This window comes from Rousettus aegyptiacus, unplaced genomic scaffold, assembly GCF_014176215.1.
Source record: "Rousettus aegyptiacus isolate mRouAeg1 unplaced genomic scaffold, mRouAeg1.p scaffold_m13_p_6, whole genome shotgun sequence".
In the NCBI taxonomy this organism is placed as follows: Eukaryota; Metazoa; Chordata; class Mammalia; order Chiroptera; family Pteropodidae; genus Rousettus; species Rousettus aegyptiacus.
Genome location: NW_023416309.1, coordinates 42440994 through 42462906, shown reverse-complemented (window position 1 = coordinate 42462906; position 21913 = coordinate 42440994). Strand labels below are relative to the sequence as shown.

Here is a 21913-nt window from a genome sequence, read left to right as displayed (position 1 = left end):
CCCCTTCTAACTAGGTGACCCCTGGAGACACCAATCTAATCAGCAGGAATGTTGGACACAAACAGCCACAAAAGCCAAAAGTCACACCAGGAAGGTTTGTAGGACTGAGGGGAACCAAAGTATGACTCATTCAAGGGGACCAGCAGTGACTTGGCTCTACGTGACTATTTTTATAGATAAATGAAGGTCCAGATCTTTCTAATTTCCAAGAGACACATGAAATCTGGATTTGTATGTGCAATTTGCCAGTTTTTGAATGCTGATAAGCAAGTCAGAAGATAACTTTAAATACCATGTGGGCCAAATGAAACTCGTCTGAAAGCCAGATTGAAGCTAGAGAACATGTTGGAATCTGCTTTTCTTAAACTTTCTCTTCTTTGAACTAGAGGTGTGTGGTTAGATGACAATGACAAATGTTGTTTGGGATCCCTTTTTTATTTTTACAGTCCTACACACTAGCTTGCAGAAATGGTTAAGTGTCTTGCTGAAAGCATATATTTGCATTCACCTGGAGCTTACCTAGGTAATTAGCTGACATCATTAGTCATACATCTATGTGTGGCCTTAGGAAATTCACTTATCCACTCTGATTCTCAATTTATTTATCCGAAAATTGCGATAAAAAATATTTTCCTTAGTGGAACTTAATTACTACCAAACCTTCACAGGTTGAGGTTGCACTAGAATTAGTAACTCACTTCCAAAGAACAGTATGGAAAGGGAAAAATAGTAATTTTACAGTGGCGGAACCTGACAAACACTAACTTAACCACATGATAAAGGTGAACATTGCCTGTGATGTCATGTGGCGATCATATGCCTCTTGATATAAAGGGCTTAATAGGGCACCTCATGTCTACGGTATCCTTCCCCTCGAAATGAACTCCAATCTAATCACAAGAAAAACATCAGACGGTTTTTGTTGAGTGTTGCCTAAGATTAGGACAGGAAACATTCTACTGACTTGAGGCTTTCCAAGGTGTGGCTGGGGACTAAAGCTAGACTGGAGAAAGTTGAAGAGTGACTGGGACCAAGGATAGAGTATGGGTTCAAGAAGATTTTCTGGAAAAGAAAGAAGAGAAATTGAGGTAAGAGCTGAAGAAGGATGTAAAACCAAGGAAGATTGTTGGTGGTTTTTAATGGTCGTGTTAATAAATACCTCTAAGTTAATGAGAAGGATCCTACAGAGCAGGACAGACTGATGATGCAGGAGAGAAGTAATGAGACTTGCTGAAACCACGAGGTCTCAGGAAACTGAGGAGATGGGCTCCAGAGCACCAGGAGAGAGGTTGGCCTTTAATAGACATGCGGACACATCTCACCTCTTAATGGGAGGAAAGCGAAGACAGGCAAAGTTCCAAGTGGATTTCTAGATTTGTTGGTGGGGAGATTATGGCTTCCCTCAATAAAGTATAAACGGGCCATAAGTTATAAGTCAGAAGGGCTGGGGAAGGGCAGTAAAAAGATGACAGATGGAGCACACTCACGCTGGGAGCCTGGACAGTCAATTACAGCAGAGCAGAATAGTAATTGCAGGCCATAAAAATCTAAGCCATGTAAGGAGGAAAAGGAAGAAAAGACATGAATAGTGATAAAGTCATGGAGTCTAAGTTTTGAAGGGCCCAGTGATGTTGGAAAACTACTGCATCGGTGTATTGAGCATAAAGAAAGGAGGACTCGCTGGTCTTTACAAAACGGACTCCATGGGAGCCATGATGACTGCCAGTAATGTCAACTGGCACACAATGGGAATGCCCTTAGGGTGTAACCTGACCTGTCAAACCCACAGAATCATCAGCCCCATCTTAAGGAGCTGATAAGCATGAGGATCCCACCTTGTAAGGTCCATGTAGGCTGAACACCTGAGAGAGACAATGCTCAGGCCTAACCGATAGCGTCACAGACAGAAGATTCTGACCTAATGAGCTATCATAGCCACTGGCTTGGGACCAATGAGCAGCTTTCCACACGGCCAGTCAACAGAGCTCTCTGTGGAGACGCTAAGGACTTTTATCCCTTCGCTCTGTCGTGTAAGACTCTGTACATTCCCTCTCTCTGCGTGCTACATGTCAATCTGCGTGGGTACCTGATTGGTTTATCCGAGAAGGTTCCACTCCATAAACCTGGCCTTGTGGAAAGACACAAACACGTTCAACAGTCTTATTTCAGTAACCGCTTTTCTTGTTTGCAACAGTTGGTTACCTCAGAGCATATCATCCGGAAGAATAGGAAGAAAAATATTTAAAATCTAGATTTCAAGACAGGTAGAATTATTAGAGGACAACCTGAAGTGGAAGGGAATAGAAGTTGTGAGAAGTGAGGAACTCAGGGACTAAGAGCCCAGGGCACTGCATGAGTCATCTACATAGTTGCTGAGGTCCCCAGAAGCAGTGAGAGGAGTAGGCATGAAAAACACACAATAGTGAGCCCCGAGCTAAGACCTTTAGGGCATGAAGAGAGCGTCTAGGAGGGGGGCATGTAAATGAATAAAATTCGAAGGGTTGGTGACTGATATAGCTGGTTAGTCCGACTTCAAACATACGGATATTTTGAAGGAGAAAATAATAGGAATTAAAGTAGAAATGCAGAGGAGGACACCTACTTAGTATGCTCAGCCTGAAGAGCACGGAGCATGTGAGACTTAAGAAAGAAAAAGTCTCCACTCACGAGGGCTGCAAGGGAGCGAGCCAAGTCTCCACTAGGGCAAGGGCAGGAAGAAGGGAAAATTCCATTCGGAATAAAAGGTTTGAAACTGCTCATATATCAGAGTTCGGAGGGCACGATCAGGAAAAGAAGGGATAAATACTGGGTCATTTTGAGCAGTATGAGAATGGGATGGCTGGGAGCTTGTGTTTCCATCAGAGATTGAAGAAAACCTGTGTTGAGATGAGAGGCACGACAGGAGTAGGCAAAGAAGCATATCAGTTCAAATTCTGCCTCTGAAAATCAAGCTCCATGATGCAGCAAGCTGCTTTCCTCTCTCACCAGTGAGGCTCTGTGAGTCTGAAGAGGGGCTTCTCTCAAGGAGGAGATACTGTGTGTAAAGGAGCCATTCTCGAGCCCGGCTGGACATCAGAACCACCAGGGGACGTTAAAATATTCCTTGCTCACATCACACCAGAGCCAATGAAATCCTATATCAGTATTTTTGAAAGTTCCCCCAAGTGATTCCCATGTGCAACCAGGTTTGTGGATGTAGGTTCCTCTCTCAATGATTCTGGGGTGTGGTATGGACTTTTTCAAAGGGTTTTTAAAAGCCTTTGTGATGGTGGTTATTACTGTTATTGTTACACATGTTAAGTTGCCTTGCATCACCACAGTGGGAAAAAGGAAGAGGCATTCTCTTCATTTAAATAGAAGAAAACAGTGTTATTTTGAAACTAGAGGAAAGAGTTCCTGGCATTATTTCAAATTAAGTGTAAAAAAAGACTAATCACGTAGGTGAAAGAGATGGAATTGGCATGATATACTTCAATAGCCATTCAATCTTCTAAAACCTATTTAAAGAGCATAATAGAAAGCCTCACAGTCCAGGGAGGATTCTTGACCAGATCCATTCACGCAGCAGTTAAGTAGTTTTCATGATGTTTATTATCCATTCATCTGACTGCTTAGAATAATATTTTAGAACTTTCTAGGCTATTATGAGGAGCAAGGAGATGACTTTCAGATAATAATAATTAAAGGTGACATTTATTGGGCACTTACTATCTGCTAGGTACTGTGCAAATAATCACATGTGGTCTCCCATAATCCTCATAACAATTCTATGAGATGGGTACTGATATTATGTCCATTTTACAAATGAGAGTCCAAAGGCTGGAGAGGTGACTTAAAATGCCTGAGATCAAAGATCTATAATTGAAAGCCCTTGTTTTCAAATCTGAAAATCCATCTAGTCCCCAAACCTGTGTGGTCTTAACCCCTATGCGATCCTATCTACTTACAAGATTCCATGAGACATAAAAGGGTTGTGGCAAAGATGAAAGAATTAACCTTAGAGAAAAGCAGAGACATGCTCCCTTGCTTGACAGAGTGAAAGGAAGAATGGGTAGCTGGGTAAAGATATATAAAGAATTAAAAAGTGAAGAGGAGAAAAACTCAAAAATTCTAAAATGTACAAGGACATTTTTACATTTCCTAAAGTGCTTAGCACAATAAATATGTACAGTTGAAATCCAAAACTGTTGACTTAATATTCTTTCAATTGTCATTGTATAATTAAATGAGAAATCTTAATGGAAACAGTAGATTTGTCAAAGGGCTCAGGTTCTACCTTCTTGTTCATTTTTTCAGTTTTCATACTTATTACAGCTATATTGTTTGTACGAATACCTTAGAAAATACAAATATTAGGGAGAAAGGAAAGAAAGAGAAGAAAGAAGAAAGAAGAAGAAGAAGAAGAAGAAGAAGAATAATAAGAAGAAGAGGAGGATGAGGAGGAGGAGGAGGAGGAGGAGGAGGAGGAGGAGGAGGAGGAGGAGGAGGAGGAGGAGGAGGAGGAGGAGGAGGAGCAGCAGCAGCAGCAGCAGCAGCAGCAGCAGCAGCAGCAAGAGGAGGACGAGGAGGAGAGGAGAGGAGAGGAGAGGAGAGGAGAGGAGAGGAGAGGAGAGGAGAGGAGAGGAGAGGAGAGGAGAGGAGAGGAGAGGAGAGGAGAGGAAGGAAGGAAGGAAGGAAGGAAGGGGAGGGAGGAAGGAAGGAAGGAAGGAGGAAAACATTCTTCCCACCAGTAAAGAGCCAGCTAATAAATGGGGAAGAAATTAATGTAGGGAGGAGGCGAGAGAACTAAAAATGGTAGTCAAGCTACATTCAGAGACTGCAATATGCTGATGAGCCCTGCAGCCAGGCCAGGAAGACACCTTCATAACAAAGGAAGATTACTACTGGGATTAATAACGATCCATTCCTCACACCTGTGAAAGGGAAAACAGGAACCAAGAGAGTCATCCATATGGCTAAAACCATGCTGGAATCTATGGATTAAAGGCTGGGAACTGCCAGCAGGCCTTTCACTCTACATATTCTTACCTTTCGCACTACTTACCCTTCTCTTTCCTCACTGTATGTCCATATCGAAGGAAATGGGAACTAAGAATGACATATGAACTGAATTCCTGGAACACTCAGGGTCCCTCGCTATGCCTTTACTCTCTGTCTCTCTCTCCCACTGCCTTTCCAAGGCACTTTTGGCTCCTCTCACTGTCCCTCTCACCGTCCCTCTGTTTTTCTCTAGGTACTTTTTACTCTGTCCCTCTCACTGTCTCTCTCACTCTCTGCCTCTGAGAGGAGTCTACACTCTGTGGGGTGTTACCCCTTTTCTAATAAACTTTCCTTTCAACTCTAACTTTGGCATGCGTGTTGAATTATTTCTACATTCTCCACCAAATGACTCTCTTCTCTCGGTGCAGGGCTTGGTTTCCCTCCACCAACTTGGGGAAATTTGCCCTGTCCTGCTTCAAAATTATAAAATAAGGTCTATGGCCACGCCACCCTGAATGTGCCCAATCTCGTCTCATCCTGGAAGCTAAGCAGGGTCGGGCCTGGTTAGTACTTGAATGGGAGACCACCTAGGAATACCAGGTGCTTTAGGCATTAAAAAAAAAAAAAAATGAATAAGAAAATCACCATTTGCCAAAATATTACAATTTCTGTTGATTCAAGAAAGAATCATCAATAGTGCTAAAACTAGTGGGTAAAATTGAGAAAAGAATATTGACGTAGGCTCAAATTATTTACCTACTAGATATTTATTAGTTACAATGGGTTGAAGAGTAAATTTACAGTAAAAAAAAACATGAGCAATATCACACCTTAAGCAAACTATCAAACTTAACATGGTCGTTAATGAGACTTACCATCTGCCTCCTGATATTGAGTACTCAGCATCCGTATTGAGAACTCAGCATCATTTCTGTGATATTTCTGCCAAAAGTGTATGACCTAAATGTAACCATAAGAAAACATTAAACGAAATTGAACTAAGTTTGAAAAATAACCTCCAATATCATGAAATACAAAGACTCAAGATCTGTTCCAGATTAAAGAGGTCTAAAGAGAAATGACAATTGAATGTAACATATGCTATTTGGGTTTTCATTTGCTATGGAGAACATAAATGAGACAAGTTGTAAAATCTCAATAAAGTCTATACTAAAGTTTGTATAGACTTAAACATTAATTAAATGTTAATTCGTTATACTGTTAATTTTCTGAGGTTGATTTTATTGGAGTTGTGTAATAGAGTTCCTTATTTTTATAAAATATATTCTGAAGTATTTAGGGATAAAGAGAGATCATCTCTACAACTTACTCTTAAATGGGTTCAGAAAACAAGAGATAAATGAATAAAGCAAATGTAGTAAAAATATAAAAATTGGATAATCTAGGTGAAGAGTATCAATGAATTCCTTATAGTATTCTTGAAACTTTTCTGTAATTCTAAAAATAAGTCGAAGTTTAAAAATTTTTGAATAAGCCTCTAATGTAATCTACAAGCAATTTAACTATCTATCAAAACAAACTTGCTTACTCTTTAAAGGAAAACAACAAAATCTAGACATTCAATAGTATAACACTCACAATATCTAACATCCAATAAAAAATTACCAGATATTCAAAGATGCAGAAAAAGGTGACCCAAACCAGGAGAAAAATTCAGTCGATAGGAATAGCTAAAAATTACAAAGATGATATAATTAGTAGTCAGGGATTTCAAAAAAATGTGGTAAATATGCCCATAGATATGAAGGAAAGCATGAACATAGAGAGGAGAGAGAGAAGATATAAAAATTAAGCAAATTAAGCTTCTAAAGCTGGAAAACATAATATCAGAAATAAAAAAAAAATTATCGAATGGGGTTTAATCATAGTTAAACACTGCATAAGGAATTATTAGGAAAACATTAAGACACAGCAATATAAACTATGCAAAGTAGATCACAAAACAACAAAAAGACTGAAAATAGAGGAATCAATGACTTATAAGATACTATCAAACTGCTTAATATAAAAGTAAAAGGAATGTCAGGAGGAGGGTATGTACAAAAATTTTTTTTGAAGAAATGATAGCTAATTTTTTTCCAAACTTTATTAAAGTGGTAAGCCTACAGATGTAAGACTCTCAATGACTCCCAAGCAGGATAAACATAAAGAAAACCACACCAAAGCACATTATAATCCTAAAAATCAGTTTTAAAGGACAAATTTTGTAAAGCAAAGGGCACATTAAATTTAGTGAAGCAAAGATAAGAATACTGCAGACTTATAATCAGAAATAATGCAAACCAGAACAACAAAGGAGAGGCTGGTAAAAGGGAACAAACTTTTAGTTATAAAGTGAATAAAATCTAAGGATTCAATGTGTTACATGGCGACTGTGGTTGATAATACTGTATTGAATAATTGAAATTTGCTCGGTGTATAACTTAAGCGTTCTCATCCCCCTCAAAAAAAGGTAAATATGTTAATTAACTCAAAGGGGGGAATCCTTTCATAATGTATTTGTATATCGAATCATCCCATTGTATGTTTACAAATATCTTACAATTTATTTGCCAATTATACCTCAATAAAGTTGGGGAAATTTTTCAATATAAAAGCAGACTGGAAAAGAGGAACAATGAATGGGTGGGACAAACAGTAAATAAACAGCTAAATAATACTAGTAATTATATGTAATGTAATTGACGTAATCCCTCCAATTATAAGGCGAAGATTGCCATACTGAGCTTAAAAGAAAAAAGTAATATCCAACTATATTTTGTCTACAATGAATAAATTTAATGTAAGGATATCAATAGCTTAAAAGTAAAAGAATATGAAAAGATACAATATGAAAACACTAATAATGATAAAGCTAGAGTGACTATATTAATATTAGATGAAGTAGACTTTGAGACAAACAATATTACCAGGAATCAAGAGAGATATTTCATAATAATAAAAGGGTCAATTCATCAAGAAGACATAATCCTAAATGTCTATGCACTAATTTCAAAGCTTCAAAATATATGAAGCAAAAACAGAAAACAGCAAAAGATAAATAGACAAAGCTGCAATCATATCTGGAGATTTGACACTCCACTCAGTAATTAATAGAATAAGTAGACAGATAATCAGTAAAAATTTAGAATACTTGAAAAACACTAGCAACTAACTTGATTAAATTGACATTTATATAACAGTACACCCGACAAAAGCAAAGGACATTCTTTTCCAGTACACAAAGAACAAGCACCAAGATAGTCCATATCATGGCCTATAAAACAGTCTCAAATTTGGAATGATTCAAAGCATATAGGATATGTTCTCTGACGACAACAGAATTAAATTAAAAATCAGTAACAAAAAGATATCTGGAAAAGCACCTAATATTTGGAAATTTAAAAACATGATTCTAAACAGCCCATGAGTCAAAAAAAAGTAGAAAGTAGTTAAACCAAATAATAATGAAAACATACATATTAAAATGTGTGGATGTATTGAAAGAAAATCTTAATATAGCTTTAATGGCTATATTTTTTTTTAAAGGAAAGAACTAAAATCAATTACTTTAATAAACTATAAGAAGAAGAGAAAATTTAATCCAAAGTAAGTAGAAGAAAAAAATGCTAAGTTTTAGGACAGAAATCAATGAAAAAAAAACTGACAGTGGAAAAAAATTAATGAAATCAAAAAGCTAGTTCTTTGGAAATACTAATAGAATTTTATTGATAAACTCCTACCTAGACTTTCATAAAGAAAAAAAAAAGAGAGAACATCTGTTCAGATTCTAGCAATGTCAAGGGTAGTAAAAGAATATTTTGAACAACTTTGTCAATAAGTTCAATGACTTATATGAAATACATAAATTCCTTGAGAGACATAAATTATCAAAAGCAACAAAAGATGAAGTCGAAAATCTGAATAGCCCTGTATCTATTTAAAACCTTCCCATAAGAAAAATTGTCATTTCAGATGACTTTATTGTCAAATTATATCAAATTTTTAAGGTAGAAATAATACCAATTCTACACAAAGTGTTTCAGGAAATAGCAGAGATGGAGCATTTTCCAATTCAGTTTACAAGGCCATCATAACCTTGATACCAAAACCAGACAAAGACATTATAAGAAAAGTACAGACCAATAATCCTCATGAATATAGTTGTAAAAGTACTAAACAAAATATTGGCAAATCGAACTCAACAATTTATAAAAATGACATGCTGTGACCAAGTGGCATTTACCCAAAGATTGCAAAGTTGGTTTAATATTTAAGGATCAAAGTAATTCACAATGTCAACAAAAAAGAGAAAAAGACATATGATCATATCAATACATGCAGAAAAAGCATTAATAAAATTCCATATCCAGGCATGATGAAAAACTCTAGCAAATAATAAATAGAAGGGAGCTTCCTTAGTCTAATAAAAGGTATCTATGAAAATCTTAGAGCTAACCTCATGCTTCATGATGAAAGACTCAAACTTTCCCTCACAAGACCAAGAAAAGGCAGAGATGTTGCTCTCATCACTTCAGTTTAATATTGCTCTAGAAGTCCTGGACAGTGAAAGTAGATGATTCTGAACAAACAAACAAACAAATAATAGAAAGTATACTGATTGTATACAAAGAAAAAATATCTTTATTTGTAAAAAACATGATTATAGCCATAAAAAAATCCTGAGTAATTCTATAAAGCAGTAAAACATGAATTTAGTAATGTCATGGAATACAAAATAAATATACAAAAATTAATTGTACTTCCACTTACTAATAACAAATGGAAAATAAAATTTAAAATATCATTTACAATAATATCAGAAAATGCAAAATACTTAGGCATAAATTTAACAAAATATGTGTGATATCTGTACACTGAAAACTATAAAAGCTTTCTAAGAAAAATTTTAGAAGATCTAAGTAGGGATATACATATATACCATGTTCATGGATTAAAAGCCTCAATGCTGTTAAAATGGCAATGCTCCTCAAATTGATCTATAGATTCAATGCAATTCTAACCAAACTCCCAGCAGGCTTTTTTTTTTAATAGAAATCGATAAGCTGATTTTAAGCTATAGGTAAATAGTCAAAGGACCTAAAATAAAAATAATTATAAAGAGAAGAAAAAGTTTTAGGTTTTTATATCTTCCAATATCAAGACTTATATAGAGTAATTTTTATCAAGTCAGATTGATATAGAACTACAGAAGAGAATAGAGATTTCATGAATAGAACCACTCAAATATAGTCGATTGATTTTCAACAAATGTGCCAAGGTAATTTAATAGGAAAATGACAGTCTTTTCAGCAAATGGTGCTGAACTGCTGGATATCCATATAGAACAAAAATGAATCTGTACTCTAACCACATACTACACATAAAATTAACTCTAAATGGATCATAAATACAAAGATAAAAACTCAACTATAACAAAACTTCTAGAGAAAAACAGTTAAAAAATCTTTACTGTCTCGAAGTAGGCAAAAATTACTTAAAACAAGAAAAATACAAACCACATAAGAAAAATAAGGGTAAATTGGACCTTATTAAAATTTAAAATGCTTGCTCTTCAAAATGTACTGCTAAGTAAATGAAAAAGATTGAGCAAACATATTTGTAATACATGTATCTGACAAAGATTTTATATCCAGAATATACGAAGAACTTTTACAACCTAATAAGAAGATAAAAAATGGGCAAAGGAGTTGAAAACATTTAACAAAATGAGACATATGAATGACCAAAAGTACATGAAAACAAGCTTAACATTATTAGTCGTCGGGAAATACAATTTTAAATCACACTGAGATATCATTATATACACAACGGAATGGCTTAAAAATTATTAACTATACCTAATATTATCAAAAATTGGGATGATTAGAGTTCACACACATTGTTAGTAGGGCTGTAAAATGGTCCAATCGGTTAGGAAAACAGTTTGGCAGTTTCTTATCAAGTTAAATATACACTTACCCTTGTTCCAGCAATTTCATAGCTCAATATTTACCCAAGAGAAATGATAATATCTGTCTACATAAAGATTTGTATGTGAACATTAATAACAAGTTTATTATTAATAGCTAAACACTAAAAACAACCTGAATTCCCATCAACAGATAAATTAATAATCAAATTGTATTATGTCAATATAATCGATTATTCACCATTTAAAATGAATAAATTACTGATATATACAACAACAGGGGTGAGTCTCGAAAAAAAAACATTATACTACGTGAAAAAGAGTCAGGCACAAAAGAGTACATAGTGTGTGATTCCATTTATCTAAAATTCTAAGAAAGACAAAATTAATATATAATGATGTAAAACAGATCTATCAGGTGTAGGCTGGATGGAGCCTGAGAATACTGACTGATAAAGAGCCTAAGGGCATTTTGCAGGGAGTGGTAATTGTGACTACGCAGGCAGATGCATCTGTCAAAACTTACCAAACTGTACACTTAAAACTTTTATTATATGTAAATTATATCCCGATTACATCTTTGATTTTTAAAAACAAAATATATTTATACATACTTATTTTGAATGTCCATAAAGAAACATTCAAAATTATAAAACAGTATTTTATTGGTGATACCCAAAATATTTAACAGTTGAGAATTATAAACACCAATCAGTTAGAACAAATGGTAGGCATGAATAATTGGTACAGCCAACCCATGTGAATGAGACAAGTATTAGCCCAGGAAAATGAACTTATCAATAGGTGGTGGGATTATTGATCTCGTTCTTCTTTTTGCTTATCTGTGTTTTCTAATTGTCCATATTTTCAATCAGGTACTTTAAAATAAGAAAAAATCTATATTTAATTATAAAAAAGAAAAATGGTAGCCTGTTGCTATCACATCTCATACTGTTATAAAATTTTAATGGATCTCAAAACCCTAATGGAACTTTTAAATAATAGATATGAGAAATGGTATACTACAACAGCATTGAATTAGAAGTTAAAAATGGATAATGCTATAAAAATATTTCCCATCTACTACAAAGAAAATAATGAGATGTATTTTAAACTATTTTACCATTTAAATATTTTAAAATGCCCTCCCTTTGCTCTTATTCCAACTAGATCTCCATGTAATTGATGATGTTTAAGAGAAAGACAATACCTTTCCTCAAATTGTCCAGGCTCTGAAATGCCATACAGCTCAAAATTCATTATATAGTATCTTTGAAAGGGTATCATGACTTAGGTCAAACTTTAGAATCTGGCTGAGCAAACCAGGAAATCAAATAATAATTATCGACCCTGGAAAAAAATTTTATAACAAAATTACAGCCCATGACAAGGAGAGCTGCTGCCGTTTCCTCCTAGCATGACTACCTTCATTTCCATGGCTTACTGCAGCAACAAACCTTTGCTCTGAGCACAATAAAAACCTGGCTATGAGAGCAGTCGCTGAGAAGCTATGATCAGTAAATGATGACCAGGGAAGTCCCTTTATCATGTCTCTCTCTATCAACAGAGAAACCATACCAGCTCCCCAGCAGCCCAGTCAAGAGTCAATGGCTGGTTTAGCAACATGACTCCTTTCCATAACTTTGAAAACCCCAGGGTAAAATGATGCTACTGTACAACCTCCTAATGTTGCTTTACAGTGCAACTCAAATTTGTAATTTTAAAAGCACCTCAGCCCACTGCGAGATCACAGTTATCCTTAACGATTTGCAAATCTCCGTGTTTTTAACAGCTCATTTTTGTACTGTGGCTACAGTGGTAACACCTGCGCCTACATAGTTATTGCTTATAACACCCAGGGCTGTCGGGATTGTGCAGCAAATCAGAGGCAGTGGCAGTATCTTCCACCTTTTCTAGCCTTAATTTACTTCTACTGCATTTGGACATGAGTGTTTTGAGCCCGCAGAGCTGCTGTGTCAGCTCCCAGAGCTCACGTGATCTTGGCTCATGGGACCTCTGTCATCAGCAGAGGGTGACCATCCTGATCCAATTACATGAAGGAAAACAAGAAGATGGCAGCTCCAGGGATCTTTCCCTCTGAAAGCTCTGACTTCTGGAAGTGAAGCAACTGTCTCCAGATCACAATTATAAGAAATGTAGCATTTTTAATAAATATTCAATTATAAATTACATGACCAAATTCTGCTTCATCTGGACATGTTAGTGTCATCTACTCTCCAAATAAGCATTAGAGTCACCTTTATAGTTGATATAATAAAGCACTGTGTAACAACTTTTATTCTCTAATTTCAAAACATTAGGTATCTCATGTAAGAACGACAATGGCAGATATGTATTTAAAAACTGCTATGTGTCTGACATTGTTCTACACTCGCATTAATTAACTCATTTAATCCTCAAAACAGCTCATTATTATGATGAGTCAAGATGTGAACCAGCATCTGTCTCTGGAGTTTTTGCCATACCAGGATGGATCAACAATCATAGGGCCCATTTCCCTAGAGAAGTGAATGTCTTACAAAGTTGCCCAAGGACTCAGAAGGAATGGCTATACTTCAGAATATCCCTGAACAGATAGGAAAATTTCTCCAGGGTTGTATTTCTCCAGGTGTCATAAATGCCTTACCTTACCCGCAAGTGTCTTTTTTCTAAAGAGAATATGGTTGGCTCTGAGGGAAGATAACCTTGGTGATTTTCAAGAATGGAAATGGCCCCCCTGTGATTCCTTAGGTTTAATGTGCTCTCAGCAAATTCTCTAGGGTCCAAATCCTTCCTCCGCACACCCGTACAGTACACAAAGAGTCGATGATTACACCTCACCACAGAGTCGCCAGCTACACTGGACGTTGATTTCCGTCTATAATTCTCCCTCTGGGACCATCTGGGAGAAGCAGCAGAGGATAACACTGCCTGATCCACTTCCCCAAGTCCTTAACCATTTTCACTTCCAATAGTCAGCACCTGTGGTCTCTTCGTCCTCCTGAGAGCCCAGGATGCCAGACCCTGTTTTGCCGAAGGGATCTCTCAGGAGCAGTCCTTGACAAATAACTAACAGTGTGAGGGATGTAACTACCCGATCCCTCAACCCTGAGAAATACTCTGAGGCATGATTACATTGTCTCCAGAGCCCCCTACAGGACCCACCCAAAGTCTCCCAGCATAGAACTTGACTTGATACTGTACCCTAGCTTCATCTCTTTCCCTTCCCTGCCCCATTTCCCCACAAATACTGAGATTCCTGATCACTTCATAACAAATCCCTCTGCTGGCCATCATTGCCTGGAGTCTACTTCTGGTAGCAGAATATGCAGAAGATCCCTCTAAAATCCCACCTCTCTGTATAATCTGAACAAGCACCCTGGGGTCATTCATCTCCTGTTCCTCTCAATAGAAACCTTGGTCCTAAAACACAAGGTTACTGTGCGAGAGATGGCCAAAGGGTTCTCACACAGTATTACTGAATGAGCACTCTTAACGAGGGAACTTTGAACTGATGCCCACATAATTGTGGCTTCAACGAAGTGAAAATACAATAGATTCAGTGGCTCAAAATGCTGGCCTGCATCAGGGAAGCCAAACAGATCCTTGTCTTATGTAACTCTGTTCTCCAAGAGTGAGGTCTGGAAAGGAGAGCCCTTCAAAGAACTCCAGCCCAAACGCCTCGTTTGACAATCTCAGTTCCTCTCAATCAAAGCTTTATGTTACATATTTCTCAAAGTAATTTTAATCTTTAATTACTTTACCAAAGCAAAGATCAAAATCTCTACAAAGGTTCTTTTTAATTTTTTTATGAAGTATTTATTAGCACATCTCTTTGGAATAGATTTTCATACGCCAGGCCTGAAAAGAAATTCCACATAGAAATTATTCTCAAAACAATTTTCAGCTGCTTGAGTTTGTCCTTCTTTCTCATCTCATGCAATGACTTGTTAGAGAGAAATAATCAAAATATATCCTTATTAATAAGAATGCACCACATCCAAAAATATTTTCTAAATATAAAACTTTCAAGTGCACCAATGTCTATAATAGAGAAATTAAGATCCAAAGCTTCATCTATACAAAGTGTCTAGATGTGGTGCATTTCAGATCGATCAATGTGATAGTAACAAAAGACCTGCTTTATGCCATGGGTCAGCCTAATCGAACAGATATAATTACAATCTGTTAATATTCACATGGGCCAAGTAGAATTTCATCACTCGTATATCTACGTGACTATGATCATTCTGCATTTCTTTCCATCCTGTAATCTGAGCACTGATTTCCCTGAATATCTGTGATCTAAGGGGTTCGAAAGAGATCTCTCCAAAATGTTCCAGAGCAAATTTCATGAGCTGTTCGACTGGACCCAGCCAGCAACTTCAAGTTAGGACTTCATTTGGGATGACTTGTTGAGGGGAAATCCACCCCCTGTAAAACGGGGGCCAGTTGGTTTGGCCAGTGAGAAGGCGTTATCCATGGATATTCTGTCCTTGTTTCTGTAAGAGAGGAGGTGAAAGTTAACCTCCTTAACAACGTTTTCCTCTTCTAAATTTGGTGTTCTCTAAGTGCCTAGGGTGAGTTAGTGACTGAAAATTGCTTGGATTAAAGCTTCAGGTTTTAGCCAAGGTGGTTGTTTAAAATCTAATGAGGTGTTCACTGATAACACACAGAATTAGGGAAAGACGCAATTAAATGTGCCCTCCTAGTGTTGACCAAATATGGACAGAAGACTTCATTCTAATTCAAGCACTATGGACTGAAGGCTTCTGACTAGTAACCACCTTCCTATTTTATAAAACACTGATTTAGTTCCAAAAATCGGTCAGAGGAACCTTTCTCTTGGCACAATTACAATGACTAATTCATCATTTATCAACTTTCATATTCCAAAGTACCAGTATAAACATAAAGATTACACACACACACACACACACACACACACACACTCAGGTTTCCTGAAGAGGTACCTTAAATTTATACAAATTACCTATTATGTAATTAGGGGTCTTATGGAAAACGTTTTTGGAATCTCTTTTTTTAAAAAAAAAATTAAGAAAACTACTAAGACCAAAACCAATTAGATTTGACAACTAGAAATAATTTACCTTAGGGAAATGACTCCACCTTTTGGAAAAGAATATGACTGGAACTGCAAACTCTAAATCAGCCTGGGGGTCTGGGGTAAGGGAGTCAGAGGCGTGTGGGTGGGATATAGGTTGGGACCAAAGCATGTTTGGGACCAAAGAAGGGTATTTGAGAAAAATGAAAGAAAGCAAAAAAGTAAAAATGATATGAGATGCTATTTCACAAAGCACATGTGTGGGGAGAACATCCACAGAGATTATTCTAAATTATTCCTTTTGGAAAGAACTTGTAGAGCATTGATTAATCAGTCCAACTGTTTCTTAGCAGAACTGATTTATATATATATATAAACCCTCCATAAATAGGACAAAAGCTTTAGCTTCAAGTAGATCCAGAGAGAGGATTCCTTCAAGTACTTTGGCAATTTGTCCACCTCCTGACTGCTGTTTGATGCAAGCTGCTCCCCCTGCCATCTCTTGCCTTAAATAACCCAAATTTTTCTCTCTGAAGGAACTTAACACTTAATGCTTCTGACTTGGCCTAAGCTGACTAATGGGAATAATGTCTCCTTTATATTATCTTTTTCATGTATTATAGGCCATTATAATGACTCCCTTCAGCCTTCTTCTTTCCAGTCTAAACCATCTCAACACTTTTGTTCTTGCCTCAGGTTATTTTCCTTCAAAACTTTAATATTTTTTTTGTCCTTCTCTTATAAACTCATCTCTCTGTCTACCTCCAGTTTATGGATCCCCCACTAAATGGAACCACCAGTGACATTCTAACCAGGTCAGAGCAGCTAGAAGTAATCAGCATTTAAAGGTAAGAACAGGACAGGTAAAGGCAAAGATTCTTGAGCAGCACTGACAGAATTTTCTGTGATGATGGAAAGCTCTATATCTAGGCTGCCCAAGGTGGTGTTCACTAGCCAAGTGTGGCTATTAACCAGTGGAAATGTGACTACGGCAACTAAGGAACTGAAATTTTAATTTAACTGTAATTTACTTAAATTTAAGTAGTTACAGGTGGCATATGGCTGGAGCAGTACAATTCCAATGGATGGGACATTGGGAAGCACTGAGCCAACAGAGGGGCGCCCTCTGTTGGCTCAATATGCTCTGTGTCCAGAAAACTGGAGGAGGGGGATCGATAAGGTCCAAGGAGAAGAGGTCAAAGCCCAGAACCAAGGCAGGAAAGCTAATCAGCTCTCGAAAGATAAGTAACTATACAGCCAGGCTAGCTATTTATAACAGTGTAAAATGACCACGGGTCTCCAAGACAGATGCATCAGCTCTAGAAGAGGAGTAGGATGACCCCCTGGGAAGTGAAAGAAGATGACAGAGATTCTATTTATACTGTATCTTTAAAAATTAAAATTCTCAAAAATGTAATGGTAGTATTTGCATGTAATTTGTAAATTAAAATTAAAATAGGTAAAAAAATAAATCTTTGCCAAAATAAAATTTTAATTTTTAAAACTATATGCATACATACTGTGAGGGCTGCAAGTTCAAAAAAGTTTTACTGATGTGGTATGCAATCAAAGAGCTGGAAAGCCGCTGAGCTAGACAGCGGCCTCACGTGGAAACTAGGCATGCCGACACTTGATAAGCATGACTCTAGTGTCCTAAAAGAAAACTACAGTGTCCACTCCTGTATTCATTTAATGTACATCATTAATATCCGTGATTCTCAAACTTCAGTGTGCATGGACATCACCTGAAGTGTGATTAAACTGCAGATTTCTGAGGCCTTTCCAAAGCCTGTTGAATCCATATATTTGGAAATGAGGTCTGGGAACCAGCATGTTTAATAAGTCTTAGCAATAATTCTGAATCAGATAGTTGTCAGACCCACACATTAGGACAGTCTTACCTAAATTTACTATAATTTTTAAGCAGTATGTGGAATGGGAGAATATTCTAATTTACAAGAAGGGCGGATACTTACTGGCAAAAAAAAAATTGCATCCAGTTACTTTAAATAGCTGTTGGCTACTAATGAATCATAAACAGATGCATTCACACCCTCTCTTATCATCACGTCCCTGAAATTCCCATGTGGATGAAACACCAGACTTGACTTTCAACCCATAACGTGAGCCATAATAGAATGAACTAGGTGATTCAGGCAATGCCACAGAGCCAAACCAAGGTTCAAACCTATGGATTCATTTGGGCCCATTCTCTCATCCTGGGATCAGGCAAATGAAAACAAAGTGAAGAGAACATTTTCTCTTTGACATGTAGGCATCCTGAAACCCAAATGTTAACCTGCCATCTGCATTACCATCTCCTGAAGGAATAAGAACTCACATTGAAACCCCACAGCAGATACCGAAGTCAGTTACTAGACACGGAGATGGTTCAGAGTTAGTTTATCTAAAACATGGGAGAAAATTATTCATGTATGCTCCTCATAACAGTGGTTCAGCTGTATTACAGAAAGAGCAGCTTTACCAAGCCCAGGCCCCTTGACAAAATTATCTATGGTTTTAAATGTGAATATGCTTCAGCCGGTACAAGGCTAACTGTGAAGCTCATTTACATAGTTATGGCGTGATTATCTCCAAACTGTGAGAACAATGTGGGGAAAACATTATCCTAGGTTTTCTCTGCTCCACATTGGGTCCGCCAATGAGCAGATATAAATGGATCCCTGTTAGGGTCCAAGAACCTGTACAATGTCAACTGTTTACCCTGTGACTTAGTTTACCCCAGTGAAATCCACAACTCTCTGACTGTCCATTAGCAGATAATAGGTACAACACAATTAGAAGAACATTTGACTAATTCTTACTTCTGAATGTGTTCTTTACGTTTCTGAGCGAGGTATTTCTTCTTTAAATTCAGTAGTTCATTGCTAAGTTTCTCGATCTCGTACTTATATTCTTGGCTCTGTGATTCATACATATTCAATTCCGAAGACAAAACCTAACATGGCAAATAGAGCAGCATTAACAGAAGATATGCAGTGAGACGATATCTTTTTCTGAAAAATCTTTTGAACCTGCTGCCAGTTACTTTAGTGAGGCTAGAGGTAAAAAGCCATGCTCAGTCTAAATTAACCTGCATGCTTCTACCAGTTCAAGCTCTGTGTCCAGGTAAAAATCTGACTGAGCACTAAAGACTCATGGCCCAGGGACAAACTTAAATGAAACCTCATTCCCCTACTTGGAAAGGAGAATTATCAGGACACATTCAACAGGCTTATACATAAATGGTATAATGTGTTTCAAGGAATACTGTGAGTAGTGACAGGAAAACTCCCAGACATATAGTATAAAATTGCCCTTCAAACCTTTTTTTAAAAAGCATTCAAGAAAGACATCACTGGAGAGTGTGATTCATCTGAGGATCATAGTCACAATTACTCTGGACTCCTCCTGCCACCACCACGCCATGGAGGAATTCAATTTGTATGTTCTGCTAAATGCCTGTCACCTCTTTATTGTGTTCTTTGGGACTATTCACAGGTTCTCGCTTTATCCCAGCACTGGGACACTTTCCTCTAAGAATTAGGGAGCTCTGACATGTGTATGCAAGAGTCTAGTGCATGTGAGGGGCTATGATAGAGAGCCTGATTATCTGCCTCTTCCATTGTGGCATTCAATGGATGTTACTGGTCACGGGCTGGGCAGGAAGAGTGAGCATTTACTCATCTGAACAGAACGTGGAAAGCATGCCAAAGCTAGGGGCCCTCCCCACAACAATCCAGGGGAGAAAAGGAAGGTTATCATTCTAAAGGGCATGCAATAGACTCAGGTTTGTTTTTCCTTTTGCTCGCTATTTTAAAAATTTGTATGAAAGGGGGAGTTTTGTCCTTTGAGTGTTCATGTACTTCTGAATTCTTTCCTCTTAATTGCTGTGAAAATGATTCTAAGCTACCAAGAGCTAAAGAATATGATTTTCGTGTTGGAATGAAACCTGTCTTAATAGTTAAACTCTTAGGAACAAAGATCTTGTTTCCAAACAATGAATGTAGAATTTCCTTAAAAACAAATACACACCAAAAAAATCCAGATAATGAATACAAACTGGCCAAGGGGCTCAGTACCATCCACCTCTGAACCTCTTCCACCAATGGTCACGTTTCACCCAGAACAAAAAATCTGGATTTCCCGAAATAAAGGGTTAAAGTAACAAAAGCCTCCTCTGAGCCACTGAACGCAATCCAGGGCTACATGTGGCAGTCTGACAGCAGTGTAAAGACAAGATGAGTGCTTTTCTAGTCTACACTCACCCCTGAGAAAATAAGCTTTTATTTTATTTGAAATACTCAACCGTTGAACAGGATGAAAATAATCAAAAGATTATGCCTCATGCAAAACTCAAATTATGTCTCAGGATGAACATGTGAAATGAATACTTAGAGTGATAAGTTGAAAATTAATGTTCTAATTAGACTTCTGTTTCATCTGCCTTTTTTAAGTAAAAGGATGCAATTTTACAATGTCGTATTTGAGAAAGGATTAGTACTATATTAGTAGCAAGGCATCTTTTTTACCCCAGGCAGAAAGGTAACAATTATTACCTTCGGTGTGCAGGTGAGTGCCAGGATTCAGTGGGCATGTGTCACATTCTGTGCTTGTGTGTGTATAAGACTTCCCTGACATGCTGAGAAACTCGGAGTACTCGCTTAGCAGGTAAAGCTCAAAATACAATGGAAATGCACATTTTCTTAGAAAACTTTAAAAAGGCATGTGCAGTAGTAAAATATTCCATCGCTCCAGCTGAGGTTCTTATGCCACTTAGAAGGGAATTTACGCTAAGAGGATTCCTGCATGATTTTATTTCCCTTTCACGGCAATTTATTTGACAGATGGCCATGAAGCAAGGCCCAGGGGGCTGGGGCTTTGTGTGCATTTATTTCAGGTGGCATGGAATAGCAGAAGCCTGATTTGGGCACAGTGGGCTGCTTCAGTGGGCAGTGGTGTTAACATATTTCCTCTCTTCTTCCCCACTCTCCAGGTCCTCTAAATCATCTTGAGATCATCCATGAAAACCCTATCCCCCCAAATTTCCATTCCATTGCCATCATCCTCTCCCTAACTCTTTCCCTGCTTGCTCACCCCTCTCTTTCAGGAAAGGGAGAATCATGGGGTCTATTAGTCTAGGAGCAGATGGGTAGAGCTGCGAGACTTGTCTTGCTCTTTGTGGGACTGAAGTGCTAAAAAAAAAAAAAATGGCTGACCTCGGCGGAACACGGCATTTGCAAGACCAGCTCCTTGCGCTAAGCCAAAGGACTTGTCCAGAATGTGGCCGTCTTCGGCCAGAAAAAGCGCAGAGGCTGCTGCTTACCTTCAGCTGCTTGGTCTTCTCCCGCAGCGTGTGGCGGTAGATGTGCAGCTGCTCCGCAGCCTCGGGCCCCGGCTGCCGGGCCAGGATGTGCTTTAGTTCCACGTACAGTTTCTCCTTTTCCTGGTGGAGAGCACAACCACAAGCGGAGATCAACAGTCCCAGCAAGGACAAGAGAAGTGCCTTGAGCAGCGTGGTCGGGATGGTTTGTGACCGTCCTAAGTTACTCCCCAGCTCATGCCGATTACATTCACCTGTAGATTCATTCAATCGTGCAGCAAACCAACACTGACCAAGCGGCTAGGGCGTGCCCAGCATTTGGAAACAAATAACTGGGCAGGTGTGGAAGAGAAAGTCCTTCTGTACCTAAACTTATGATCACATGACTGAAAGACAAGGGCGGCGATAGAAGATCTCGACAAAGTGTGGTAGCCGGTAAAATCAGGGAGTGATTAACTCTGGTTGGAAGAGTGGGAGGAGATTTCACAAAAATGTCACTTGAATTGTTCCCTGAAGAATGAGTAGGAGTTTCCCCCAAGCAGAGAGAGAAAAGGAGAGCTTTTTAGGCCAAAGTTCAGTGACAGAGCAGGAGAGTGGTGAGTCAAGGTCAGCA

The 21913-nt window shown here is 37.8% G+C and overlaps 1 protein-coding gene and 1 pseudogene across 3 annotated transcripts in view; one reads left to right on the top strand and one right to left on the bottom strand.

The window, feature by feature from the left end:
* The window catches only part of CFAP58 (cilia and flagella associated protein 58), a 129882-nt gene that overhangs the window by 26638 nt on the left and 81331 nt on the right, over nt 1–21913 (bottom strand). Inside the window, exons 16-18 of one of the 3 annotated variants that reach the window (XM_036223399.1) lie at nt 21304–21423; nt 18803–18936; nt 5856–5940 (exon numbers count right to left, since the gene is read on the bottom strand). In XM_036223399.1, coding sequence (XP_036079292.1) covers nt 5880–5940; nt 18803–18936; nt 21304–21423 — 315 coding nt within the window. In that variant the 3' untranslated portion in view covers nt 5856–5879. Of the gene's footprint in view, nt 1–5855; nt 5941–12420; nt 15415–18802; nt 18937–21303; nt 21424–21913 lie in introns of those variants that run through there. The other 2 variants (XM_036223400.1, XM_036223398.1) reach the window with 2 other exon arrangements.
* Nucleotides 5474–5592, top strand: LOC118604727 (annotated as a pseudogene).